We start from the raw sequence: 24,583 nt of genomic DNA on the forward strand, positions 1-24,583 counted from the left end.
TTTGGATGCAGCTTTAAGGCTGTCAGCTTAAGGTTTTGAAGTCTTTCATGTGCCACTGGCTGAATACACAGAGACGCTGCATTTTATTGATACGCTTAGTTTTTTTTTCTGTTGTTATTTTCCATTTTGTAAATAAATAATGAGTCCTTTCAAAGATGAAGAGAGAGGGAGCACAACTGCGGAGGTTGACTAAGTTATCATCAGTTTTGCGCGGAAGACGCTGGTGTTATTTTCATGCCATCACATGCCTTCAAGATAAACATTAAATAATAACTTTTAATGTTTGATTTAGACTTGGAGTGCTAGATGTTAATTTTAACGCATTATCATTTGGTAACCATGGTAACATGCATTTGGGTCAGCGTGAGTGCGAGAGGTTTTTCCTGATAATTACTAAGTAAGTGAAAAGTGGTTAAAACAGAGTTGCATTGTTCTCGTGTCCCAATTTGAACTCCCGTGCCCATTTTTTATTTATGACAGATGAGATCCGGTTGCTCGTTAAGAAATAGGCCACAACTCTGTGTTGATTTTCTCCCATGGGCCCATGTTGCACAGTAGCATTAATGATGCAGGATGACAGGTACCAAAATTTTCCAAAGAAGAGCTACCTGTTACTGTTACCTGAGTTTCACTTATATTACACTAGTGTGAACACAAAACAACCTATAACTAAGCAACACAGCAGTGTGGAGCAACACTCTACAGTTAAAGCTTGAGTGGAAGACCTTTGGCTGCACTCTGCTGGGATTGGCTGACACCCTGAATAACAGGCACACAGAGAGAGCTGGTAAAAAATGGATATATTTTGATGTTGTAAACTACTGTTGCGGCTGTAACAATGGTGGATAAATTGTTTTGAGCATTGCACAACCCTCACAACATGACTGCTTTCACTCTCCATTTAGTTCAGAAAGATGTTGGAAAGTCTAACAGAGCCACGTGATTAACGGCCAAGAGGCCAGCAAGGGAATGTCACGCCTGACACGAGATTTGAAAACTCTTGAGAGATTTATCTGGCGGTGAAAGGTTTAATCAGCATTGTGTGAACTTGTTTGGCAAGGGCTGGAACATCACAGACATTTAGTTACATGTACAAGTTTAGCAGCGTAGGATTAACAGCTTCTCAGTTTTTAGCTGGTGCCCTCCCTGCTTTAAAATCACAAACATCGCCGGCGGTTTGTCACATCAGCTGTCACTAATTAATTTGGTGAGTAACTTCATGACAAGCCAAAATTAAACTTGGCTGCTGTTGAGTTTTTGCACGCTCTCTGCCAACTGGTGTCTGCACTTGTCAAAGATAGTTTGTGAGGGAAGAACCTCCGCTCTGTGACACAACTGTAATGTGCAATCTTTTAATTGCGTAAAATTTATATTTTTTTTAATCAGGACGTTCAGTATTGTGATCAAGTAGCTCATAAAAAATGAAATTTAGGAGGAGATGAAGTAGACTCCAGCTATTAGGTAAGCAAGTATCAGATGCATATTTCAGATCAGATAGGACTCAGACAGCAGATACCTAATATTAAAGGTCCAAAACTGGGGCCAAGTTCAAACCAAGTAAAGTACAGATGTGAAAATGATATTTGTCTGTTTTTTAACAGGATTTAGAGCAATGGGTTACAAAATCAATTAAACATGAGCAAGAAAAACACTTTTTGAATCTTTGGCTCATCTTGTGTTCTTGATAGTGGAGTAACATCCAGCTTTGAATGACGTAATAGTTGTGCTACGATGTGTCTCAAGAATAAAACATGAGATTCTACTACCCCAGGAAGAGTAGCTGTTGCCTTGGTAACGGCTAATGGGGATCCAAATAAACTAAACTAAACTAAACTGAACTATACATGCCACCTTAATGCTGTAAAGTGTGGCTACACTACACGCCTATATGGAACAAACACTAGTAATATCATTAAACGCTTGCTTACACATGGAGAAAACATACCAGTGGAGAACTGCACTGTGTTTGTGCATACACACATACAGATGGATTTAGAAGTGTGTGTGATGTATAGGGTTGCAAAGGGGTGGAACATTTCCCGATAAATATTCCAATACTCCATGGGAATTATGAGAATATATGTGAATTAACTGGAAATGTTGGGTAATTTATTCACAAAAACAAGTTTTGACTGATATATTTGTGATTAGAACTATGTGTGCATGTGATGGAGGAATGCACAGTGCATGTAGGGGGTGTGGTATGTGCATAAGATTGAAGAACAGGGTAGATATTCAACTGTATCCGCATTAAATCTTGTTGTTTTAACTACAAGATGTTTTTTTCTAGATATATTTAAATTCCCTGTTAAAGGCTAACATGCAATTTTGTAAATTTCCATTTTTTTTCTGTTAATTCCCATATATTCCCATTAATACCCATGGAAAGTTGCAACCCTAGTGACATATACTGTGACCAACATGCTGATTTTGAGCATTTTGTATTTGATAAAATGTGACTTTGAAAATGCATATTTATAAAAATCAAATCATTTAGATGTGGAGGAGTGGTGGCATTTTATACAATTTAATGCTTCTGTTTACACAGTTTTTTTTAAATGACACCAAGCCCTACTCATATGACAACTAACTAAACTGCTGACATTCCAGTTGTTAAATGTATCTTGTTGGCTGTTCATGTATAGTTACTGTTTTCTACACATGTTGGAGGCTGTATATATCACTGCTGTAAGTTATTTCAGTATAGCAGGATTTATAAAAGCATTCCTTTCATATCTTCTATCTGTATGTGAATTCAAATGTATGTACCATTCCTAGCCAGGATGACAGTGATGTACTGCTGGCTGAAGGTGCTGACAGTCAGCAGCATTGCTGGGCTCTGGGAAGTGATGAAGCTGAAGGCCATGTCCTCTCTTGCTCTGCTGCTGCTGCTTTCTATGGAAACACTGGAGGCCTGTGAGCTTCTGTTCTGCATCACTGAGAAAGGCTCCTGGAAGGTGTAGGTCACTGAAGACTCTTTGTCGAAGGACACCGACACCTCTGCACACACAGGGACAAAGAACAATGGGTTTCAAAGCAGTGCTAACATTAAAAGACTAAAGAATAGCTCACAGCCTCTAGAGGCTGCATTATTGAATTACACCTCATTACACGAGAGCGTTCGATGGAACAATCCACACAATCTTATCAGTAGCGGGGACAAAAATTTAGTTTAACTTACAACTAAAGGAAAGGCAAATCAATAGTTTTAAACTTTGAACAAAAACACTATTAAATGGTAATCTGGCCATAAGTCTTTTTTTTAGAGGTGTAGTGGTGAATATATGCAGCTATATAATCCACCTCTCAGCAGGTTAACCTTTATCTGTTCAAAAATATCCAGAGATCTGCATTAGTGTTGTTCCAACAGAGCTAGGCTGCAGTTTCTTACAATATTTAACATAATATGTTGTGTTTTCTAAGAACAGACTTTTGTTCTATTACTTTACCCTTTGAGGCAGTCCTTCCTACCAGGAAATGGGTGTATCAAGCCTGGGATAGTGCTGTCTTAAGGATAATCTCATCCCTTCCCCTTTTCCCCTTTTTTCACTCTATAACCCACAAGCTTGGTAGAGGGGTATGAAATGAAAGAGTATAGTTCAAGCATGTCCAAACTATTCCATAAAGGGCAGTGTGTGTGGCTGCAGGTTTTGGTTCCAGCCAAAGAGCACAACATGATTCAATCAATCAATGACATGAGTCAAGCCTGGTGTGTTCCTGCTTGGTTGAAATGAAAAGCTACAGGCACATGACCCTTTATGGAACAGTTTAGACATTGGAACACAACTAATAAGCTGATTGTGTTAATCATGCACAGCGACTATCCCAACAGTGAAGTGAACACATCATTACATTTCATCACAAAAAAATCAATGACACAATGACACTAACTAGATATAGGCATCTCTAAGGACTTAACGCTATCCCTAATTGGCAGAGTTACATCAGATGATTTATCCAAGTGATTTAAGTTTTGTTCAATGCCTGTCACAACACTGTCACCTCAACAGGTACTGAAAAGTGTACTCCTTTAAGTCTGTGTTATGGCATCTGAAAAGCTTTTTTTTTTTTTTTTTTTTTTAAACGCTCCAATTAAATGTATTGTTCCTTAAGCGGATGCAGGGAAGGGTGGGAGAGATGTAGGCCACAATATGCCAACATCCTAATACACCATTACAAAAGCGGTCCTGTTTCACACCACCGCAGTAACACAATCCACTGTCACAGTCAGATTAGCTGTATCCAGGCATTGGTGTTACCTTCGTTTTTGAACACACTGAGCCAGAGGTAGCGGCAGAGATATAACAGTGTTAACAGATTAGCCGCATTTGCCGGGCCAAGTTTTAATCTTCACAATGAGGCTTCAAACTATTTGTCTCAACTGTGTCTGTATGGATGCTCACTCAGCCTGCTGCTCTTCCATCTGCAGGTTTTCAGTCCTCAGTGTTGCTGTCTGTGCTCGCATATTGCAGGAGATGATTTGCCGTAATGCATCTTAAATGTTCTTGGAGTTTGGAATCAGGACAAGAATGAATTACCTCTTGCGTTACTCTCATTTTTAATACGGAGCGGTAACCGAATAACCGTGACAGTGATTGATTATTTCTTTATAATATCTAATCGACATGAATCTATTAGAATAATCTACTATAAAGTGTGATGCTCTTGCTACAGTTTGACCAGTACTCGCCTTGGTTACAGGTGGTTCCCCCGTAGGCAGACTGGGAGCAGTCGCAGACGTAGCCGTTGCTCTTCTCGATACACCTTCCCCGGTTGTGACAGAGGCTGCTGGAGCCGCTGCAGTAGCCCGGACAACCGGAGCTCACTCCCGGCGTCATCCTGGCTCTCTCCTCCAAGTCGAAGCTCACGCTGTTGACCGTCAAACTCCTGATGCAGCCCAGAAAGCCTTTCTGCTGGGACGCTGTTCCCCCTGCGACAAGGACGGTCATTAGTCACATCTAATGCACGCTGGCCGTGCCAAGAAGCATATTATGGCTTTATAATCGTGGTTCCCTTTAAGGCTGATGAGGATTTACAACAAGCATTTACTTCATTCCAATGCAAATCTGTGGGCCCTAAGTGTGCAAAACCTCATTTAGGCTAAATATACAATGTAATGGACTAATAGATGGGTTTCCAAGTTCTTGTTGTGCCTGTAATTAATCATGTGTGCACAGTCTCTTCCCCCCTGCAGCTTATAAGTAGTACGTTCTGAAACTTGCCTGTATTGGGGGTGGGTATATCTGGTGACAGAAAGCTTTAATTTCCTATATACTGAAGTTACTACCTGTGCATGTAGTGTCGCTTTTGTTCTCTCAGTCTGTGCTGCTGCCTGTTGATGGTTCGGAACGCACACAGTTAATTTCTCACTACCTACCAAAGTTAATTTGGTGAAGTCTGAGTGTCATTTATCACTGCCGCTAGCTGCCACTTCTCACTAAAATCCCATTTGCCATGTTAGCCAGCTTCAGCTCACAGATATCTAGCAAGCCGATGTGTTGTAAAAAGAGAGCCACATAGAAATTTACCTCTAAAAAGTTATTGTGTTTGTTTCCATCAAGTTGCTTTATTTCTAAACGCTGAAATTGACAATATACAAGCTGCCAAGACATTTTGGCACTGTGCTTTCTGCCTATATGGGCTCAATTTAACCAGCAGAATAGGAATTTAAGTCTTGGTATCAAAAGAACAGGATATATCTGTGAATGTAAACTAAAATATGCCCTACTGCGTTATATAATTATACAGAATTATTCCACATAACATTCCAGTATCCTTCACCCACTGTCACATCTGTCAAATTCAGCATTAATTACAAGTGTGTTGGTTAAAAACTGTTGTATTTAATTCTTCTTTTTTGTATAACTGAGAATTAGATCAAAAGTAGATTTTTAATAATGCAGATTAAAGGCCAAATCATGTGAAGCTATTTTCCTTGTTTCATCAAATGTATTGTATAGACTGGTAGATGTTATTTCTATTATATGAGATATTTTAGCCAGCTCCATTTCATAGTAACTGTTCTTATCTACCGTTTTAAACTGAGTTTTGAGATGGCAGGGCGAGAAGACCTCCACATCCAATCACCTACGCATATTAAGTGAGTTCTGAGAGAATGGATCTTTTCACGGAACAATTAAATCTTTACCTAATGACAAGTTATTCTGAGATCCACAGAGGACTCTTCTTCTCATTTGTCATTTCACTCCAGTAAATTATTTCTTAAAGTAAATGATCCATTAAGTGCACGAACTGAGGCCTAAAATGGTATCTCTGTCCCCTTCCAGAGGGCTGGTGTATTATTAAGGAGACACATTAAAATGTCAGATGGGAAAAGGCTGCTGGAGAAATGTGAAAGGACAAAGAGAACAGCCATGCTCCTGAGCCGGAGAGATAATAGAAAACAATAAAATAAAGTAGTTCTCTTCACTTGCTTAAAGGATAAGTTGAGATTTTTAAGAAAGTCTATCTTAATACAATGCTCACATGCCGTATACGATGTAAGAGCCTTGGCTTTATGTTACAAATGGGAGACAAAATCCACAGTCCTCGTTCTGCGTAAAAATGCGTTTAGCTGAAGCTAATAAGAGGCTTGTGTGATTTATGTGCCAAATCAAGCGGTCTCGGTAGTCTTTATTGTGGGTGTGTTGTCACGGCAATAAAGATACATGTGACCATCAGGTTGTATCCCTCCACCTCAACCAGATCACAAAAACTCAATGTCACACAGAAAGACTGTAACGTTGGAAGATAGATTTGTGTAATCAGACGGCTGTGGATTCTTTGGTTTTAATGGACAGAAGGTATTAAACTTCTGAAATGAGCAATAATTACATATTCAGACATCCTGTGTTTTTCAATGAGAGAGGAGGAGCTGTAAGAATTATTTGTCAGGGTAGAGTATTTTTATGTAAAACACGACTGGCGGGGATGTTTAACTGGTTCACTCCCTCTACTCTGATCAACCTCTTTTCAAGTCACAGCAGGCAGCTGTTTTCAGGGAAAAAGCTCCAATTAACCCCCTGTATGCTGCCTTCTCAGTACTCAACAGTGAACAGACTGGCAAATATAGTGGAACATTTAGCAGCTAGAGAGACACATATTTATTTCAGGAGCACAAAATGGAGCTAAAAGGAGAGTATCTAACTATATGAGGTGTATTAGTGCGTTTGCGTTGTACTCGGTTCCCCCAGCCAGCATTTCCATGTGGGCCTGAATTGGAAAGTCGGACGAACCTCATCAGTCCCGATCTCACAATCCAAGATGGTAGCCCAATGTATCGATAGTGATAAATTGAAGTAATATCCTGTTTATTAGCGTCTCATTAAATCAGTTGTACACATAGCACTGTCTAACTTCTATCTGTGGACATGTTGCTATGGTGATTGTATGCGTAAAATACAGCAAAATGCATTTTTTTCAACTGGTAATGCTATCAGTGACTAACATAGCTAGAACTGGTTTACTGACTTCTAAACTGGAATGATACAATCTTGGGTGTGACGTCATTCCCAGCTCCAACTTCCATATTCTGAGGTAAATAGAACGCAGCATATATACTGTATGTCAATTTAATGTTTACAGGTTAATTTACTGCCCCCAAGTGGCCAAAAAAAATCAACCACCACCTGTTTGGATAAACCTCCTGTCTCTTGTGAACGTCTGTTGAGTGAGATGGTGAAGCCTACATACCTACAAACAGCTGACTGCTGAGCCGTAAGCGAAGGTGTCCATCAGGCGGAGCCTCCAGGAAGCGGAGGGGGAGCTGGTCGACCTGTAGGGAGGCCTCCTTCACGTTGCGCTCTGCTCTCACGTGATGCCACTGCCTGTCATTCAGAGGGAGGTGGGACTTCACGGACAGGATCGCCGGACCGTTTCCCACATCAAAGGAGAAAGTCACAACTGAGGGAGCTGGGAGGCCAGGGGGGGCAATGTACACACACACACATAGAAAGAAACACACACACACACACACACAGAGAGAGTCAGATCAGACTGAATGTGATACTAGTTTTTTCTTTTCCTTTCTGATGCGATGTGATACAATCCTGCTGGGGAAACTTGATGACCTGAATAGATTTATGAGACGGCTCGGCTGACAGCTCGTCAATATTTCACAATGTCTCTGATGCTCCGGTGAAAGATGATGGCTGCAAATATCCTGAGGACTCCTCCCTTAGGTTTGTTATGAAAACACGCTGAAATCAACAATGTCACACCTTTTTCCAACGACCTATCATAAAATGAAGGCACGCGCTGCTGCTTGAACCACCTCTCTCTGCCAATGGAAATGATTAGTAAAATGTGCTGAAGAGTACAAACTCGTGTCCATGAATTCTTTAATACAGTCCTAGAAACCAGTGTACTCCTTCTTTTATTCATGTATCCTATTTAGCTAAATGAAACACATCGCTTGGCAGCATTTTATTTTCTTTACAGTAAAAGTACAAGATAATTCGATGAATTATGTATACCTAATCCGTGTTGTGTATTCATTAAGGATTTCCAACATGGTAGTAAGGAAATGCTTTTAAAGTGTACTCTTGACAGCGTGACATTGCCGTTGACTGGCATTAGGATTACATCATGCTGGGCACGCCTGACAGCTAGTTTCACTGGGAAATTAATCTGTCAGCTACGGTACGGCTAGCATTTCCATTCAAGGGAATCAAAAAAGTATCACAGGAATCATTTTGTATACATGGCTACTTTTCATCAGAGTCCATTCACTCACAGCTCAGCTCCACTCTGATGAAGTCTTTGAGGCCCAGGTTCTCTAGAAACACTCCCGAAGGAGCGCTGGTTTTGAAGTAGAAGGAGATGTCAGAGGCGAGTTCAGCATGCGGAGTGGGGAAGTACAGGTAAGAGGACTCCTGGTAGAAGGTGGCTGCGTTCCATACGGACTCTGAAAGAAAAAGAGAATGAAAGAAGGGAGTAAAGTAAGAAGATACTTGGATGATTCACCGTCTCGTTTGTGTTAATCGTCTCTACATTTCCCCCTTGCCTTTCACCACGAGGAGGAGATGTGAAAAACGAGGAGGAGAGAGTTAGTGAAACATGACATTTGATCTGTCACGTTTCCCTTCAAAGATGGCTGGTAGGAGACCTGATGTGTGAGATCTGACATCTCTAATATTAAAGTATCTTGACAATGTGTCCCTAATGAGCCACTATGATGCCATGCTTCTTCCTTTGCTACTGAGAGAAAACAGCCACTGTTGCGAGACATCCTTTGAAGAAAAATGTCAATAATTTATAAGTAGTTGAACCAACAACCAATGCAGCTCTTACTGTGGCGGGGACACTCTTTGTATTTCACACGGTACGTTGTTTTCCACCCATTGCCAGCCTTTCGTAATCTTTCGTATGTGTTGATTGGTGCAGGTACTGTGACCCAGGCATCAAGACCAATTTCCTGTTTGGCTTGGTTGCTGAGAGCTGCGGAGTGGCTTGTTGGGGTTTGGCTGCGGCTGACACTTGGGTTGGTATGAATGATCATCTATATACTTTGCTGGTGCAGAGCAGTCTCCTCTCTAGGTTACTTGATGTGGTTAAACTTTGATTTATTTTTGTTTTCTTACACACAACACACATTACTGATGAACTGACTGTATATTTAATGTAGCTTTCTTAAATATTATACTTTAAAGAATCATGTGTTGTCCCCATATACTGTCCTTCCTTTGACATGGGTCATGACAATATGAAATCTCTCTAGCTTTTGTTCCTGGGTCAAGCAGGTCATCCACTAATAGGAAGATTGGTGGTTTCTGGCCCCTCCAGTCCACATGTCGATGTGTTCTTGGGCAAGATACTTAACCCTTAATTATTCCCGATGGCTGTGCCAACAGTGTATGAATGTGTGTGTGAATGGGTGTGTGGATGGGTGAATGTGATTTGTAATGTAAAAGTGCTTTGAGTGGTTATAAAGAGAAACTAGAAGAGCCTGCATAAGTACAATCCATTTAGCATTCGTTTGGACAGCTCATTGGTTTTAAATGATTATATAAAGTCAAAAAAGTATCTAATTTCTGTTATAAAAACTTAAATATTGTTCATTCCTCCTGGTCATACTGGCCATTAGAAGATCCCCTCCAAACACACATTCAATGTAAGTAATTTGTTTTGTGCAAAATTGCATTTAAAAGTTTACCTGAGGATCAAATAAAGCCTCAGCCACCTGAGTTAATCAAATAAGTGGAATATCTTCCACAGTGAAATAATCCCTGTGTGTGTCTCAACAGACTCTGTTTTCCTATTAAGCCGCAGTGGAAAAGGACTGTAATGTTGAAAGATATCTCCTTTATTTAACTAATCTGGACGGCTAAAGCCTCATTTTAGTTTAAAGTAAACTTTTAAATATCTCTCGGCACAAAAAGAGGCTTGTGGAGTTTGCCCACAAAAAAAGTGAAAACCTGTAAATCTGTAGAAAAATACAGTTTTGATGATTCATTAGGCGTGCTCATTATTTGCATTTGCTTTCATAGATTTTTTTCCTCTTGATTTACAGTACAGGTTCATATATTGATTCTATAATTGTTCAGATTAAGTCTAATAATTGCATACATGTCTATAATGATTTAGTATCTAATTGAATTAGCCCTCATTATAGGTATATAGGTGTTTCTGGTAATATTCTAGTACATCATTTTTACACATTTTTCGATAATTCAACTCAGAATATTTGGTGTCTTTGGAAAACTGTAAGCCTCTGTTTCATATTCTGGGGATTTGAATTACATTTGCAGATATACTACTTAAAAATTGCTGCCCTCTGTCCACAGCTCACTCTGGGACATGAAGCAGTAAATATCTACAGTCCCTTTCATGCAGAGCCTCTACCAGGCTCTAAGCCCCCTGAGTTACCCCCACACCCCCCACCCCATTTGGCAGCCCTGCCTGGCTGCACAACATGAGTCCACAGAGCCAGTGAGTCTTGTAACAGAACAGATGAAGTTAAACTCTCTATTCACAGATAAACACATAAGCACAAGGTAAACACATCTTTTGAACACGGGTTTGTCTCTGATCAACAACAACGGCCTCCATCTGCAAACCAAATCTGGCACGGTAGCTTCAATGCTGAGGTGATCACCTACTGTCTCCATAGCAACGCAGAGGGCCGATGTGGTAGACAGCCTGTGAGCCCGTTCGGTTGGTGTCTCCAATCACTATCTGGCTCACTGGTAGGTGGTCTTTATAGGAGAGGATTCCTGTGTCATTTGCCCTATGACAGACCAAAAAATAAATAATTAAATAAAATAAATAGTAACGCCATGAGCCCTCGGGGGTTGGATGCCTTTACGGGGGTCCAGATAAAGGCATCCATTCTTCTGCATTAGCACTGAGCACAGAGTAAACACATTAAAAAGAGAGCAATCTATCACAATGCAGACAACTCCCTCTGGAAATATGCTAACTGAGCTGAATCCAGGGAAGCTTTGGAGTGGATTAACATACAAAATGCAAAGAGTGTCTAATACACTAAAACTATAATACTGCTTTTGTTCACCCATTCAGTGCTTGGAAATTAGGTTTGCAATTGTAATATTAAATATAAGCTATAATTAATATTTTGAAATACACATTGGAATATTGACATTTTGAAGAAATTGTCAATTGTGATCATCACGCCACTCTGTCCAAAACAGGAAGTTACTTATTTTAATTCTATTTATTTTCAATTTAAAAAAAACAAAAAACAAAAAAAAAAGTAGATAAATGCAGAAAGATGCAGAATAAAAACACTTAAATTCCAGATTTTTTGAGGTGCTTTTGTGATTTGTGCATTTTAGGAATATTCTAGACTTGAAAATGTCTATTCGCGTTTTAATAATGTACCATGTGTCTGTATCAGCATCGCAGTTGCAGAAGTAGTTCATGTCTACGCAGTTCTCCTCCAGGCTGCAGGAGCACTGTTGAACTCCAGGCAGGAAGCCTCCCCAGTAGCTTCGCCTCTCCCCTTGCCGGTCCAGCCACCAGGATAGCGGGCTGCCATCTGCAACCATACACCAAGACAATTAGACACCTCTGCCACAGCCTGATGCCTGATAGTGCCAAAGCTCAGGTATTTAAGTCAAGGTCATGAGTATAGAGCACTGCACTGTTGAGCTTTGTCGCATTTATCTTAAAATACCAAATATACATATATGCGCATATTCACATGCAACTGCCCTGAAAAACAGATAAACAAATACAGGAAACAAAAAAAAAGAGAAAAAAACATCATCAAGTATGCTAGAGAAGTGCAATCTGTAGGAGGCAGCTGTTTCAAGAGGCTTATAGTACTTGTAGCACAATAATTAGCATAAAATGTAGCAGGTAAAATTGAACTGAGGGTAAAAGAAAACAACCTCACAAAATAAAGAAAAACTGCCTTTTTGGGATCATTAAACAGATAAAGTATTTAAGTGCAGGGAAAGACAAAAGCCAAACAATTCAGCCACTTTTGTGTATTTGCATATATACGGAATATAACGCCACAAACACACACACACACACAAAATGTAATAAAGGGAAAGCAATTAAAGGACTAAATAATACAATTTCTTATAGAACTTTCAAACGTGCACCTATTTCCTCATGAGCTGAGCCCTCTGTAATCTTACTAAATGGGATATTTTCTTTGTGTTTTGTTTTGGTCTTTTCATGCCAAGCTGTGAAAGGCGCGATTTATTACATCCACTATGGGGTTAAGTGGTCCGGCTTCAATCATCTGTCACACAACGTGACACCGCATTGGAGATGAAGCCAGCCAGCGAGAAAAAGCCCATTAAGGCGCGTGTCACTATACATAATCAAGTGTCACATGCTTCCCACCCGGCATACATTACGGATGTGTTTTTTGTTTTTTTTTAAATGTATGGATACACGTGTCATATTAGTAGTCACGCGGTGAGGCTGAGACAATGTGGGGTGCCATCAATTCACTCCGCTTGCTCAACAACACCTGGCAATCTGCTCCGAATAGGATGCAATGACCTATGACTAACAGTCTAATGCCTTATTTAGACTGAAATTGGAGAGGCAAAATTTACTTGTATGCAATACCAAAGTGCAGACAGGACAATAAATCATGTGGACGAGAACTAAATTAGCTATAAAGTCAACATTTGCATTACAGAGGATGAAAATAACACACTCTTCATTGTCTTTACCCTCTAACCCTATCTCTACTATTCTGCTGATGGCTTTAAAATACTAATCACACACAGAAAGAGGTTTTGCAAATGAGAGAGAAAAAAAAACGAACAATCAAAACCTCCTGTTGGGGTGATGTTAAATAATGCAAATCTGTGAACAGTTGAACACTCTTGCAAAAACCATGAAATGACTGAACATTTGTGTTTTAAGTGAACAGCGGAGACTGATAAAAAAAGATGGCAGAGAGAGAGGGGGGGGGGGGACATGTTATACAGCCAGTACTCTGAATGTGAAGCGGATGTGACCTCAGCGCACACGCCTCAATCTGGAAACCCAGTAGGCTTGCTTGGAACAGCTGTTGTTGTTGTTTTGTCTCCCTATAAATTAACTTGATGAATAAAAACTGTGTTCAATAATTAATTTTGAATATGCTGTAAAGTGTGTTTGTTGTCAAAAGGGATATTGTTTGTGTCTATAAAGTCAGGGGGGTTTTTTCCACGGGAGATGACTGCGTTCAAAAACAAATGTAACCATTAAGCTATTGGGGTCGTTTCTGAAAGTGTTCACGCGGCTATGAAATAACCTATTTTCTGTCTCTCTGTTGGTGTCTGGTGTGATAATGATCTTGTTTGTTTGCGCACACATGGCATCGAGGGAATTGGGGAGGAATCTGGGACTTCATGAATGTTTCATGATTTAAGTGCAAATGTTTGAATGTTTGGGACGCCATAGGTGTCAAAGCACTGCAGGATGAAGGCACATAAAAAGATTGGAGACCACCTTTCTTGTTATTGTGAAAATATGAATGGAGAGCAAAATCGGGAGGAAAGGGTGTTGAAGGGGCAGCGGCTCCCAATGTGGCGAAGCACAGACAGCGCCACTTTCAATTCGCAGTTTAACACGGCCAACAAACACTTCTGCGATGCTGTGATGTGCAGTCGACTCACATAACATCCACGCTCAGTCCATATTCAGAGCCACTTTAGACTGATGCAAAGAAATGGGAATGTGGGATAAGCACACATTTCTGAGCCTCTCTCGCTCTTTTCCTCTCCCCTTTCTATTTTCTCTCCCTTTTGGCTTTTAATGTGTAAAAATATGTATCTGGACTTGTGTAACCAGTGCTGACCTTGGCTCCAGAATCAGAATCACCAAAATAAAATTACAGGAACTTCAAACTGTGTTTTAAAAGTATAATGACTTCCATTTAATTATCAGTGCATTATTAAGCTATTGTTTGATTGCTAGGATCGTGTGATAGTAGCTGTTTTTTCTCCATAAATGAGAACCTAAAAATACACTCTCTGCTCTCTGAAACATTAATCAAGGTTTAATCACACATTAATTGATCAGTCAGATCAGCTATTGATGCTTTCTAACAGATCTGTGGTTCAAAATGTGGTATACAGACTTTTTATGAGGGGATTCTTAGACCAGGTCAAAATGGACCCAGAACATTCTACGAGGGTGTAGAATATGAACAGTATGTAAGGGTTAATAGCTTAGCTACAGATGAAGAATAAATGAAAGTATTGATTTTATACTGTGTTTATTCAGTTATTTATTCATCAATACTGCAATTCCAAAAAGAACAATCTCAACAAAGAAGAAACATTACAAATATGCCTAAAGCCACAAAGCAAGTATCAGCTCAGCCATAAGTTTAGAGACTCTTCAGAAGACCCTTTTGGTTAGTTAGAGCACTAGCATCCAACTCTGCAGCCTGCCACCAAACGCATCACGACATGAACACACACACACACGCGCACCCCTGCCGTGTGTTTACTACGCAGCCTCAGCTAGTCTGAGACAGGAATCACCCTCCGGAAGAAGCGCTGAGCCAGCTGCTTCACTGAACCTGCGGCGGATCTCGTTGGGCTGTCACGCTGGCGACCGGAGGATCACCGAGCCTGCTTCTCCACGCTCTGCACTCTCCTGAAGGTTCATCCCATCATCAGACATCCATCACCACAGAAACAGTAGGAAACCATCTGCCGTGCTTTCTGTCTGAGAGCTGATGCAAGTTCTCAAATTCATTTTCTGTTTGCTTTAGTTAGTGAGTCTCAGCACCTCATTACGCCTTTGACTCATTTCTGATAACGTTGATTCATTCATCCTATCGGCAATAACTTATTCAGTTCATTTTCCACATTAATAATTCATTAATTGATGAATTCATTCTAATTGTATGTATGTGTGTGCTGAGTTGTTCCCTATTCATCTCTGTCCCTTGGTAGTTCAATACAGATCCTGATTTATCCCCAAGTGGCTGTATTTGTGTATTTCTTTACAACAGAGATGAAGATAGCCTGTATTCACATTCATGACTTTCAGATATGAGACTGATTCATCTCATGTAAATCATTCTCCTCCTAATTGATTGATTCAATTCATAAATGAACTCTGTAAAGAGTGTTTATTGGACCTTCTGACAAATGATTTAAAAAAATGAATTAAATAACACTTTCTTTTTTGAGTTGTTTTCTTTCATATTTGATACATCTGGAATTTTTGCATTTTTCTTTTCATAGCATGCACATAAAAACACATTGAATAAAACATTCTTAAGCCCTTATAGGTCCTGCATAAAGCTCATATCATTATCAACAACTTCTGTACCTGCTGTGTCTGATTTGATACTCACATTTTCAACACAAATTTATCATAAAATAACGTACACAATATTTAGTCATTCAACTATTCCTACTTAAAGTCCGTGTAAAGTAAGAATAAATATGTGTTCCGAGTTTGACATACCACAGAAAAGTGTGTTGTTAACCACCCTGGCAAATTTGAATGATCAAAAAAATCTTCAAATATATGAAATTAGGCTTCAAAGTTGTGTAAAAATCAGCCTCTTTCTCTGCTACCAAACCCCGAGTTTGCTGAAACGCCCTTACCAAGTGTCACCTGTCAATCAAAGTCACCACCTCTACCCAAAACATGGACGCTAGGTCTGAGAGCTTTCTGTTGCTAGCTCGGAGGCTAGCTTGACGGCTAACAGAAGACTGTAGTAGTAGTGTGCGCTGAATGTATTTATACCTCTACAGCAGCAGGGGCGGGTTTATGCTAATTTTCTAACTAAGTCCTGAAACACAGAAGTTTGTGAAGCCTAGCTCCACAATTCAAATCTAAATGGTTGAAATGCTTTTTACACCTTTTTTAGAAATACATTATTTATGACCTATTTAATGTTAATTAAATAATTTAGAAGAAAATGTCTGAATTCACACAGTCTTTAAGTATCAGTACTATTTTAATGTTTTTTCTTACTTTAACTCTTTTTCTTACTCAAATCCATGAGTATCCATGACTCAAATTGTGGCTCACCGATTAATAAACGTCCATATTGGATGCCTAAAATAAAAGGTCCCCTGGTGGTTAATCTGTGCACTACATGTATCTGATCGTGTATAACAAGTTTTTCAGGGAAAAAATGATCACTGATGATGTAAAGGTCTCTAAAACTCATGTATCAAATATGATTAACTTGGCGTTACGAGGTTAGTTCATTCATTAATGAATCAATGAATCAATGGAGATGGTTTCCCTTACAATCTTGAGTGCGTACTATTAAATTCCAAGTGTAGTAGATGTAAATTTAAGGACTTTAAAGTGGGGATTATACTTAAAAAAAAAAAAAATCATGTCAGGCACACATTATTGTTCCAAGCAGAGTATTTTATGGTCTCGCTGCTACCTGAAGCAACACTCCCTCACCCACGCAGCCTTTTGCTTACTTTAAATGCAAGGCAGTATTTCATCTGAAAGCCCACTAAGCCTGAGAAATCTCTTCTTCCTCCTATACGTGTTTGGTAAACTACAAATCTGTGATTCGCAGTTAACATGTGGTCAGGGGTGGGACCGACAGCAGGGCTGCTCTGCCGACTCTCAGCTGGATAAACATTTGCTCGCTTGCCTCCCGCTCTCTGTGACCATCTATATTGTTTTATCATGCAACCGCCCTTACAAATCTGTTGTTCTCACTCACACACTGGACTCTTTCTCTTAACAAAACCATAAAACTCACCTTTCGTGTTAAAGAGATGAGACTTCCTACAGTGGTAAACCACTTCCTGTTGGCACTGCTCTGACCTTGACACGATGGCGTGCAGTTGTTCAGCCGAGGCGCTGTAGTTGAACTTCATGATGTGAGGTCTCTCAAGAGAGGAGCCCTTGACGGTGACTGGAGCTGTGCTGTTGTGATTCAGCACCGTCCACACCTTCTCATCTAAGAAAAAAAAAAAAAAAAAAAGATAGAGTGTGAACACCATCTCCATGTTAAAGTGTGTGATCTCATCCACATCTGCTGTGTTAAGGTTAGACTGTTAACAAGAACACTTTACAACTTGAACTTAAAATATAAAACACAATCTGTTTGCATTCACTCACTGCACCAGCAACAAATACAATAAACACAATAAAACTGTCCACAACTCTCTAAATACAAAAGCACATATTAAAGTGAGGTTGTTTTCTAGGGCAAATAAAGTCTCTCAATTCAGATACAAGGAGTGTGATTTACTTTAGCACTGTGTTAGAATTAACAGTTACATTTACATGAAATAATTAACCCTTACATACTGTTCATAGTTGGGTATTTCACAGTATCCCCTCATAATTAGTTTCTATACATAACATCAGACTTAAAGTTGGTAATTAATCCAGAGTGAGTGTATTCTTTTTGTTAATGGAGAAAAACGATATTTATAATCACAGGATATAATGGAGACCACGCCTCATACTGCACCACTGCTCTCTCCTTTGTCTCAGCTCTCACATCCCTCCCTCCCTCCTGAACCCTTTCTAACATTCTCTCTCTTTTGTTGACTTCAGGAACCATAGGGGCTCCATCCAGGACAGGAAGAAGAGACGGCTCCCCCACCCAGAATCTCACTCCACACTGGTTCCATCCCTATACCCATCACATGATCGGTACAGCATCCCCCGCCTCCATCCGTCCAACTGGCACCCTGACTCTGACCTCATTCTTCCATCCTTTACCCTACATGCCCAAACCTTCGACCCTCATCCCTCAATCCCATCATCCCTTCATCACAACCCCTTCTACTATTGTTGCAATACATCTTTAAACTCATATCTAAGTCAAATGTAAATAAACAGTCATTTTGAATAGTGGTGTTTGAATTTTTGAATAAATATTATAATATAACAGTCAACAAAAACATGTATCAGTTGCACAAAAACATTTTTAGAAAGATGACATTTTTTATTTTTGTATATTCTGGGTCACAAATCGTGTTTTTTCATCTCTCAAATGTAAAAAATGGGCTCAAATTAGACCCTGAACAGTATGTAAGGGGTTAACCTTTGTGTTCAGTGTTGTTTTTTACATGAAAAATTCCAGGTAGCTATATTCTTGGTGTTTTATCATGTTGTCATGTGCAGCCCTGTGATAAATCCACTGTTTGTGAAGCTTCTAAATAATACTCATGTTATAGTTGGGTTCTGAAAGGCATTTAAACTTTATGCTCATTTCTGATATTGCAGTCAGTGGCAGTGCATTATATTGCATTATAGTGAGAGCTACATCTATGTAAATGATGTAGGCAGAAACACAGCAACGCATATAAGTGCACTGCAGCCTAATAAACTCACTGTAATTTCAAATGTACGTGTGACTTTCATTTCAAGCACCTCTTGGCTTCTTTTGAAAAACTGTTAAAGTAGACATTCAATTCAGTAGATCAGCGACGGTAGCCATGGTGACGCTGTGACCCCCTTTGTGTTACTATACGTCTCTGCATCGTAGTTCAGTTCATTACTGAGGCATTCGGTGTTGTTTCCAAAATCATCAGTGTTGCCGATGACATTTTATAAACACTTGCGCTTCTGCATCTGTGAAAAACTAATGAATCCACTTGTTTCCAAGCAACAATTTGATGACCTTTTCTATTTTCTGTGCGCAATCTGTGAACCCAAAATCTCTCACATTTTCAAAATAAAATCTAATGACAAGCCACCAAAAAAAAAAATCATTTTACTAAGAATCTTGCTGAGTGAAACAGCCTGATTATACACTCACCTACAAAAGGGATGAAAAGTTTCTACAATAAAAATGAGCTTTGTTTTTGAATCCCAACTTAGTATGCATTATGATTAGTTCATGTTTACCCTGCTTTACAGAAAATCCCTCTCCACTTTGTGATTATTAACATCAGGTTAACAGGTTTATTTACATCTCTAATGGATTCCTTAATTGAGGTCAAGTTGAGGAACACCTACTCAGATATACGAAGGGAAGCCTGAAAAAACAAAATACTGGAAGGAGACAGCAGCGTTCTCATCTGTTATGACGTCGGCCGTACATTAACCTTGCAGAGGACACGGTAGCTTAGGAAGTTGACAGCGATGTGATGAATACTGCATCCGTAGTGTCAAACTTTACTGAATACCTTTTGTCCTACATGTCATGAGGAGGGAGTGTAGATCAGGTTGTGTTTCTTTTTCCCTGACTGTCAAATGTCACACCTCAGATGAGACAGATCACATTGTCTCCTTGCCTCAAAGAGATCACACTGATAGGTGTGATGGAGTGATAAAATTAGATCTAAAATTCTAATTGCTTTCACACTATAGGCATGGAGCTGTTTAAACAAAATCCAGCTATCGTAATTAACCCATTAAGGTCAAATGGCAACATAGGCACAACACTCATATATCAAAAACTACTCAACATTCTACGAGATCCATATTATGGATATTTGTGCCTCCAAGAGCATGTTTTTTAAAGATTGTATTGACCCTTATACCCTTACCCTTATCTTTTGTCTTCCTCAGCAACACATAAATATCAGGGCATGGTATTTCAAAAAAGGATGTGAAATTGGATGCGGATATTCCCCCACATGATGCTGTAGGAGAAACCGCAAACAAGTCCAAAAACATCACTTGTATACAAGGAAATTCAATCAGACTGGCTAGATCTGTTAAATGTATTCAACACATTTCTGTTCCTCCTGAGGATAAACACACTCCATTACTACATTTCCCTGTAGTACTACTCTCAGTTTGAAACCTCAGCCTTACACACAAGATATTTCATAACTTAATGGCACCACAGTTAAATTTACTGCCATTTAATGCTCCTGAGCGGATGGACCCTTTTGACTTTAATGACCCAATGTCTTAATGAAACGATTTCTGTGGAACCTGAAAGGCACAAGATTCTTCTTTTGTGGCTCACTGAACTACGGGGTGCTTGAATTATTTGTTTGGGACAACGTGGTAGCTTCTTTTCCATGTTTTTTTTCCCCCAATTAAAATTAAAGACAGTATAATGACACATAACTCTGCTGGTAGATTATTTTCTCTTGTTTTATGAAAGTGAGCTTATAACCCTCATAACAGATATGAGCTGTCAAGTTATTACATTCTTGCAGTGCAATCACAGTGACATGTATAAAAGACTTCACACAGATATGTTGTAAACTCTCAGAGACTACCCTGAGTGACTGTAATAATCTCCTACTAGATGGTAAACTGTCATAAAGCTCTTAGGGCATGGATCAATGCAGAGTGAAGTGGACTGCAAGTGAGTGGACTCTCTTTACTCTGAGCTTTCTGCCAGTTCCCAGTGGAAAAGAGTAAAGGTGACAACATGTGGACTACAGTGATCTCACCTGTCATGTTGCAGTATACCTGTGTGGGCCCCAAGGGACCACTCCCATCTGGATCAATGGAGTAGTAGCCCGAGGAGCTGCCAATCAGCTTGTAGGCCTCACAGGACAACTCGTAGATGGCTGGAAGAAGCAGAGCAGGGACAGAGAGAAGCTATTCTTAACAATCAGCTCATGCTCCAACAGTTTTCTACTGTCTGAGTCATCTGATGGCACATAATCATCTTCATTTAAGTGTGAGCTAATCAGACCATGCTGTTTCCAAAAAAGGTGATGCAGTGGCTTTCTTTCATGGATGCTTTAGTTCTATCTTTTGATCTCTATATATCCATACTCGATATATTTCCATACTCTGAGGCAGGTTGGTAGAATAACACCTCTGATTGACTATAAAAATGTGAGGTGTTTCCATTGTCCAGTGGAAAGCATATATCTTAGGGGTGGGTGAGATGGCAAAAATGTCGTATCATGATCTGTCATGGTGTTTTAACACTGATTAATGTATTGTGTTTTTGCTACCACTAGGTGGCAAAAAAAGGAGTGTACAAATGAGGACAACAGGTCAAAGTCAAGTAGAATGAAGTATAAGGTCCAGCAAACCCAAAATGTAATATCCCGAACAAACCAAACAAACGACCAAATTGCAAACTCTGGTCACACTGGCCAATGAGAATGTTTGATGGATGAGTTTTAGCTGGGAAATTTGGATTGTATTCATTCCTCAGGGAGATTTTGACACTTTACATAAAAAAAGGCTTATTTTTAATTCAAGAGATGCTCTTTCTGTCATGTTACTTCTGAAATATAAAGAGAACTGTGTTCGTCTGCATGTAAACAAGAAATCAGTATTCTGAGGCAGGGGAGTTTCACACATAGATTTCAACAGCCGTCTCCACAGCGAATATCAAGGCGATGTTGCAGGGTGTCAAAATGTGACACCTGTGAGGAAAAACTCCCACATGTAGAGTCAGTCTAAAGTCAGTCAGTCTAATGCTATTTAAGGATATAGTCAAAAAACAAATTCTCAGAAATGTGAAAGTGAGAAGAACAGCTATGATTGGGAGGTCATGTCAAGTGGAAGTGGAACATGCTGTTGCTTTTCCTCTCAGCCACGATGAAACATATGGAGGCAAAAAAAAAAAAAAAAAAAAAAAGGTGAAGATGTGTGAGCTGAATCAAATGACACAGCTCAGTAGACCTACGGTATCCAGGGAGATGCAGAAGGTGTTATAGCAGGTTTGAGATTAGGTAAGGAAAGGAAAAGTGAGAACGACTGCTCACAGTTGTGACAGGTGGCTCCAGAGTATCCCGTTCCTGAACAGTCGCAGGAGAAGGAGCTCCAAGACTGAGAGCAGCGGCCTCCGTGTTCACACAGGTTAGGAAGGCATCTGTTCAAAGAACAACAACAAAAAAACAGGTTTTTACAGTTTTTCATCAACAGTTCATTTCTTGATTAATAAATGAACCGTATAGTCGGCATAGGGTAAAAGCCAGCATAGATGGTTGTTTTGTCTCATCAACATCCATGGGATAATGATTGGCCTGAAGTCACATGACCATATACCCAGCGCATCTTGGTAGATACCCCATTCGCTGATACATGTCTGGATGCACATAATTGGTTGTTTTTAGTAACCTTTTTGAATAGTTTCCTGCTTTTTAACAACCCTATTTAAGTACTGTTTGTAATGTGTTTTATAATGACATCCGCAAGCTCTAACGTGTTGGTCTAATAATAAACTTGTTCTATACTACTACTACTACTACTACTACTACTAGGGTTGCTGGAGCTTTTACTTTTTTTTTGTCTCACCAACATCAAAAAATGTTAAAGTTACACCAATGTAACACGTACATATGGGTATATAGCCCCGAGCCAATAACAACGTGCAGTGTCTGAGGTCAGCAGTGTTAGCGTAGCATTACATCTCTGTACTGTCTCTGTGTCATGGATGTATAAAGAGCAGCAGGCCTGTGTTGGTCTGTTTGACCGAGGGCTAGGCCGTGCTACACGCATGCAGAGCAGGGAGGCTACAGATAGGATGAAGCTCTGCATTCACAACAAATCCAGCGATGCAGCACCTTCCTGCAGGTTCCTGCAGAGCTGGGGGTGAGTTTATTTGTACTTCAGAAAGGAACCGCAGTGAAAAAGTCAGACAATAATGTTTTCTGTCTCTGATTCAACTGTTTTGTTCTTGCCACCACTGCCCTCTCTCTCTCTTTTTCTCTGCTGGAGTTGGAGCAGGGGAGGAGGGGCCAATTTGGAATGCTGTTAGTTTACAAAGCTGAGAAAGCTTGCATAATATGCCTTTAATTAAACTGTAACCGGAGAACCTTAGGGATTTTTGACCAAATGACCAATCCTTTATCAGAATAGTTGCTGATTGTTGTTTCTTTTCAAACAAGCAACTATTTTCAGATAATATACTTCTAATACACTTTTATCTACAAGGTTTGCCAATTTTACAGCAATTTGCAAACACAAGCAGCACAATTTGTTGACAACAAAACATCATACAAACCTCTGAGGTATTTGTATTAGGTACAAATAGAGATATTTCCTTTGTTAGCATTTGCATGGCAGATCTTTTATTTATCAGGTAAGCGAGACCCCTGCTCATTGTTCTCTTTATTCTTTTTTTTTTTTTTTTTTTTTAATGCTTTTATGAACGCCAGTTTTGGAACTCGGCCAAAAAATAAATTACTGTTTGTTCGTGTTTTGAGAAGTTGCACTAAAAACCCAAATGACTGCAGAATAATGGCGTCTCATACTGTGCCCTCTGGATTTGAAAAGGCTGACAGTGGTGGTGTTCCTCTAAAAATAAAAGTATTACTGTCACCTTCAGAGTACAACGCCTGTTTATGGGATTTTTATCACAATGAGCGCTTCACAGAAATTCCAAACCACACTCATCTGATTAATAGTCCCTTCCTCAAGCCTCCTCCAGTTTCATATAATTGCCAGCCTTTCAAGCAAGCATCTATAATTTCATACACTTTCATCTGTTACCTATTAACTGCAGCGGAGGAGGCCAGCCGCAACACGGATAAGATTGCAGCCGTTGGTTTAATTACCGTCAAGCTATTTTCTGTTGTCGTGTTCTTGGATGGCCTTACAGGTCATCAAACTACAGAATAGTAGCCAGCACACCTAAGTGCACACTGATCATAAATTGAGTCATCAGGTTTAATTGGACACATAGAAAGAGAAGATTAATTCTTCTAAAAGGTGAACTTTCTGATACTCTTAATTCTAAGCATAACTGCAGTCATTAAACGGGCCATAGCATGTGAAATGAAAATTAATATCAATTCAATTTTGCAAAGCTGAGTAAAGCTGCCTCACATGTCCCTTCAGCATAGAATGTTGTACAGGCATAAAAAAAGTATTAAAAAAAAAAACGTCCGATCCCAAACATTGCTCTTTTTTTTCCCTATTATATCTAATTTTGCTCATTTAGTGTCTGGTTCAGTCATTTTCTCACCAAGCCTGTTTTCAATTACACTGTTTTCAGTTTTAAAAAGGCTCTGATAAACCCACCGTTACACTATCTACCCAGCACCAGATGGAAGATAAAGATAGAACTAGCTGATATAACTAGTGATATAAATATGGAGCATCTAGCAGCTAAGAAGTTGACAGAGACCAAATCAGAGCAAAAAGAAGAGTGAATTATGGACTCTCTAGATGAATGATAAAATCGATCTGTGTCTGCTCGATGACATAACAACTTTGTAAGGCATTAAATTGTAAGAGAGTTGGAGTTATTCTGCCCCCTAGTGACCAAAAAGGGATCAAT

General features: G+C 39.6%; 1 protein-coding gene across 1 annotated transcript in view; it reads right to left on the reverse strand.

Moving 5' to 3' along the window:
* Positions 1 to 24,583, reverse strand: part of cntnap5a (contactin associated protein family member 5a) — a 68,124-nt gene that overhangs the window by 8,132 nt on the left and 35,409 nt on the right. The window contains exons 9-17 of the mRNA XM_053328212.1: positions 22,065 to 22,171; positions 20,787 to 20,906; positions 17,174 to 17,374; positions 11,842 to 11,998; positions 11,100 to 11,227; positions 8,735 to 8,905; positions 7,693 to 7,911; positions 4,691 to 4,930; positions 2,770 to 3,000 (exon numbers count right to left, since the gene is read on the reverse strand). Of these exons, the coding sequence (XP_053184187.1) occupies positions 2,770 to 3,000; positions 4,691 to 4,930; positions 7,693 to 7,911; positions 8,735 to 8,905; positions 11,100 to 11,227; positions 11,842 to 11,998; positions 17,174 to 17,374; positions 20,787 to 20,906; positions 22,065 to 22,171 (1,574 nt within the window). The remainder of the gene's footprint in view (positions 1 to 2,769; positions 3,001 to 4,690; positions 4,931 to 7,692; positions 7,912 to 8,734; positions 8,906 to 11,099; positions 11,228 to 11,841; positions 11,999 to 17,173; positions 17,375 to 20,786; positions 20,907 to 22,064; positions 22,172 to 24,583) is intronic.

Source organism: Scomber japonicus, chromosome 11, assembly GCF_027409825.1.
Source record: "Scomber japonicus isolate fScoJap1 chromosome 11, fScoJap1.pri, whole genome shotgun sequence".
NCBI lineage: Eukaryota > Metazoa > Chordata > Actinopteri > Scombriformes > Scombridae > Scomber > Scomber japonicus.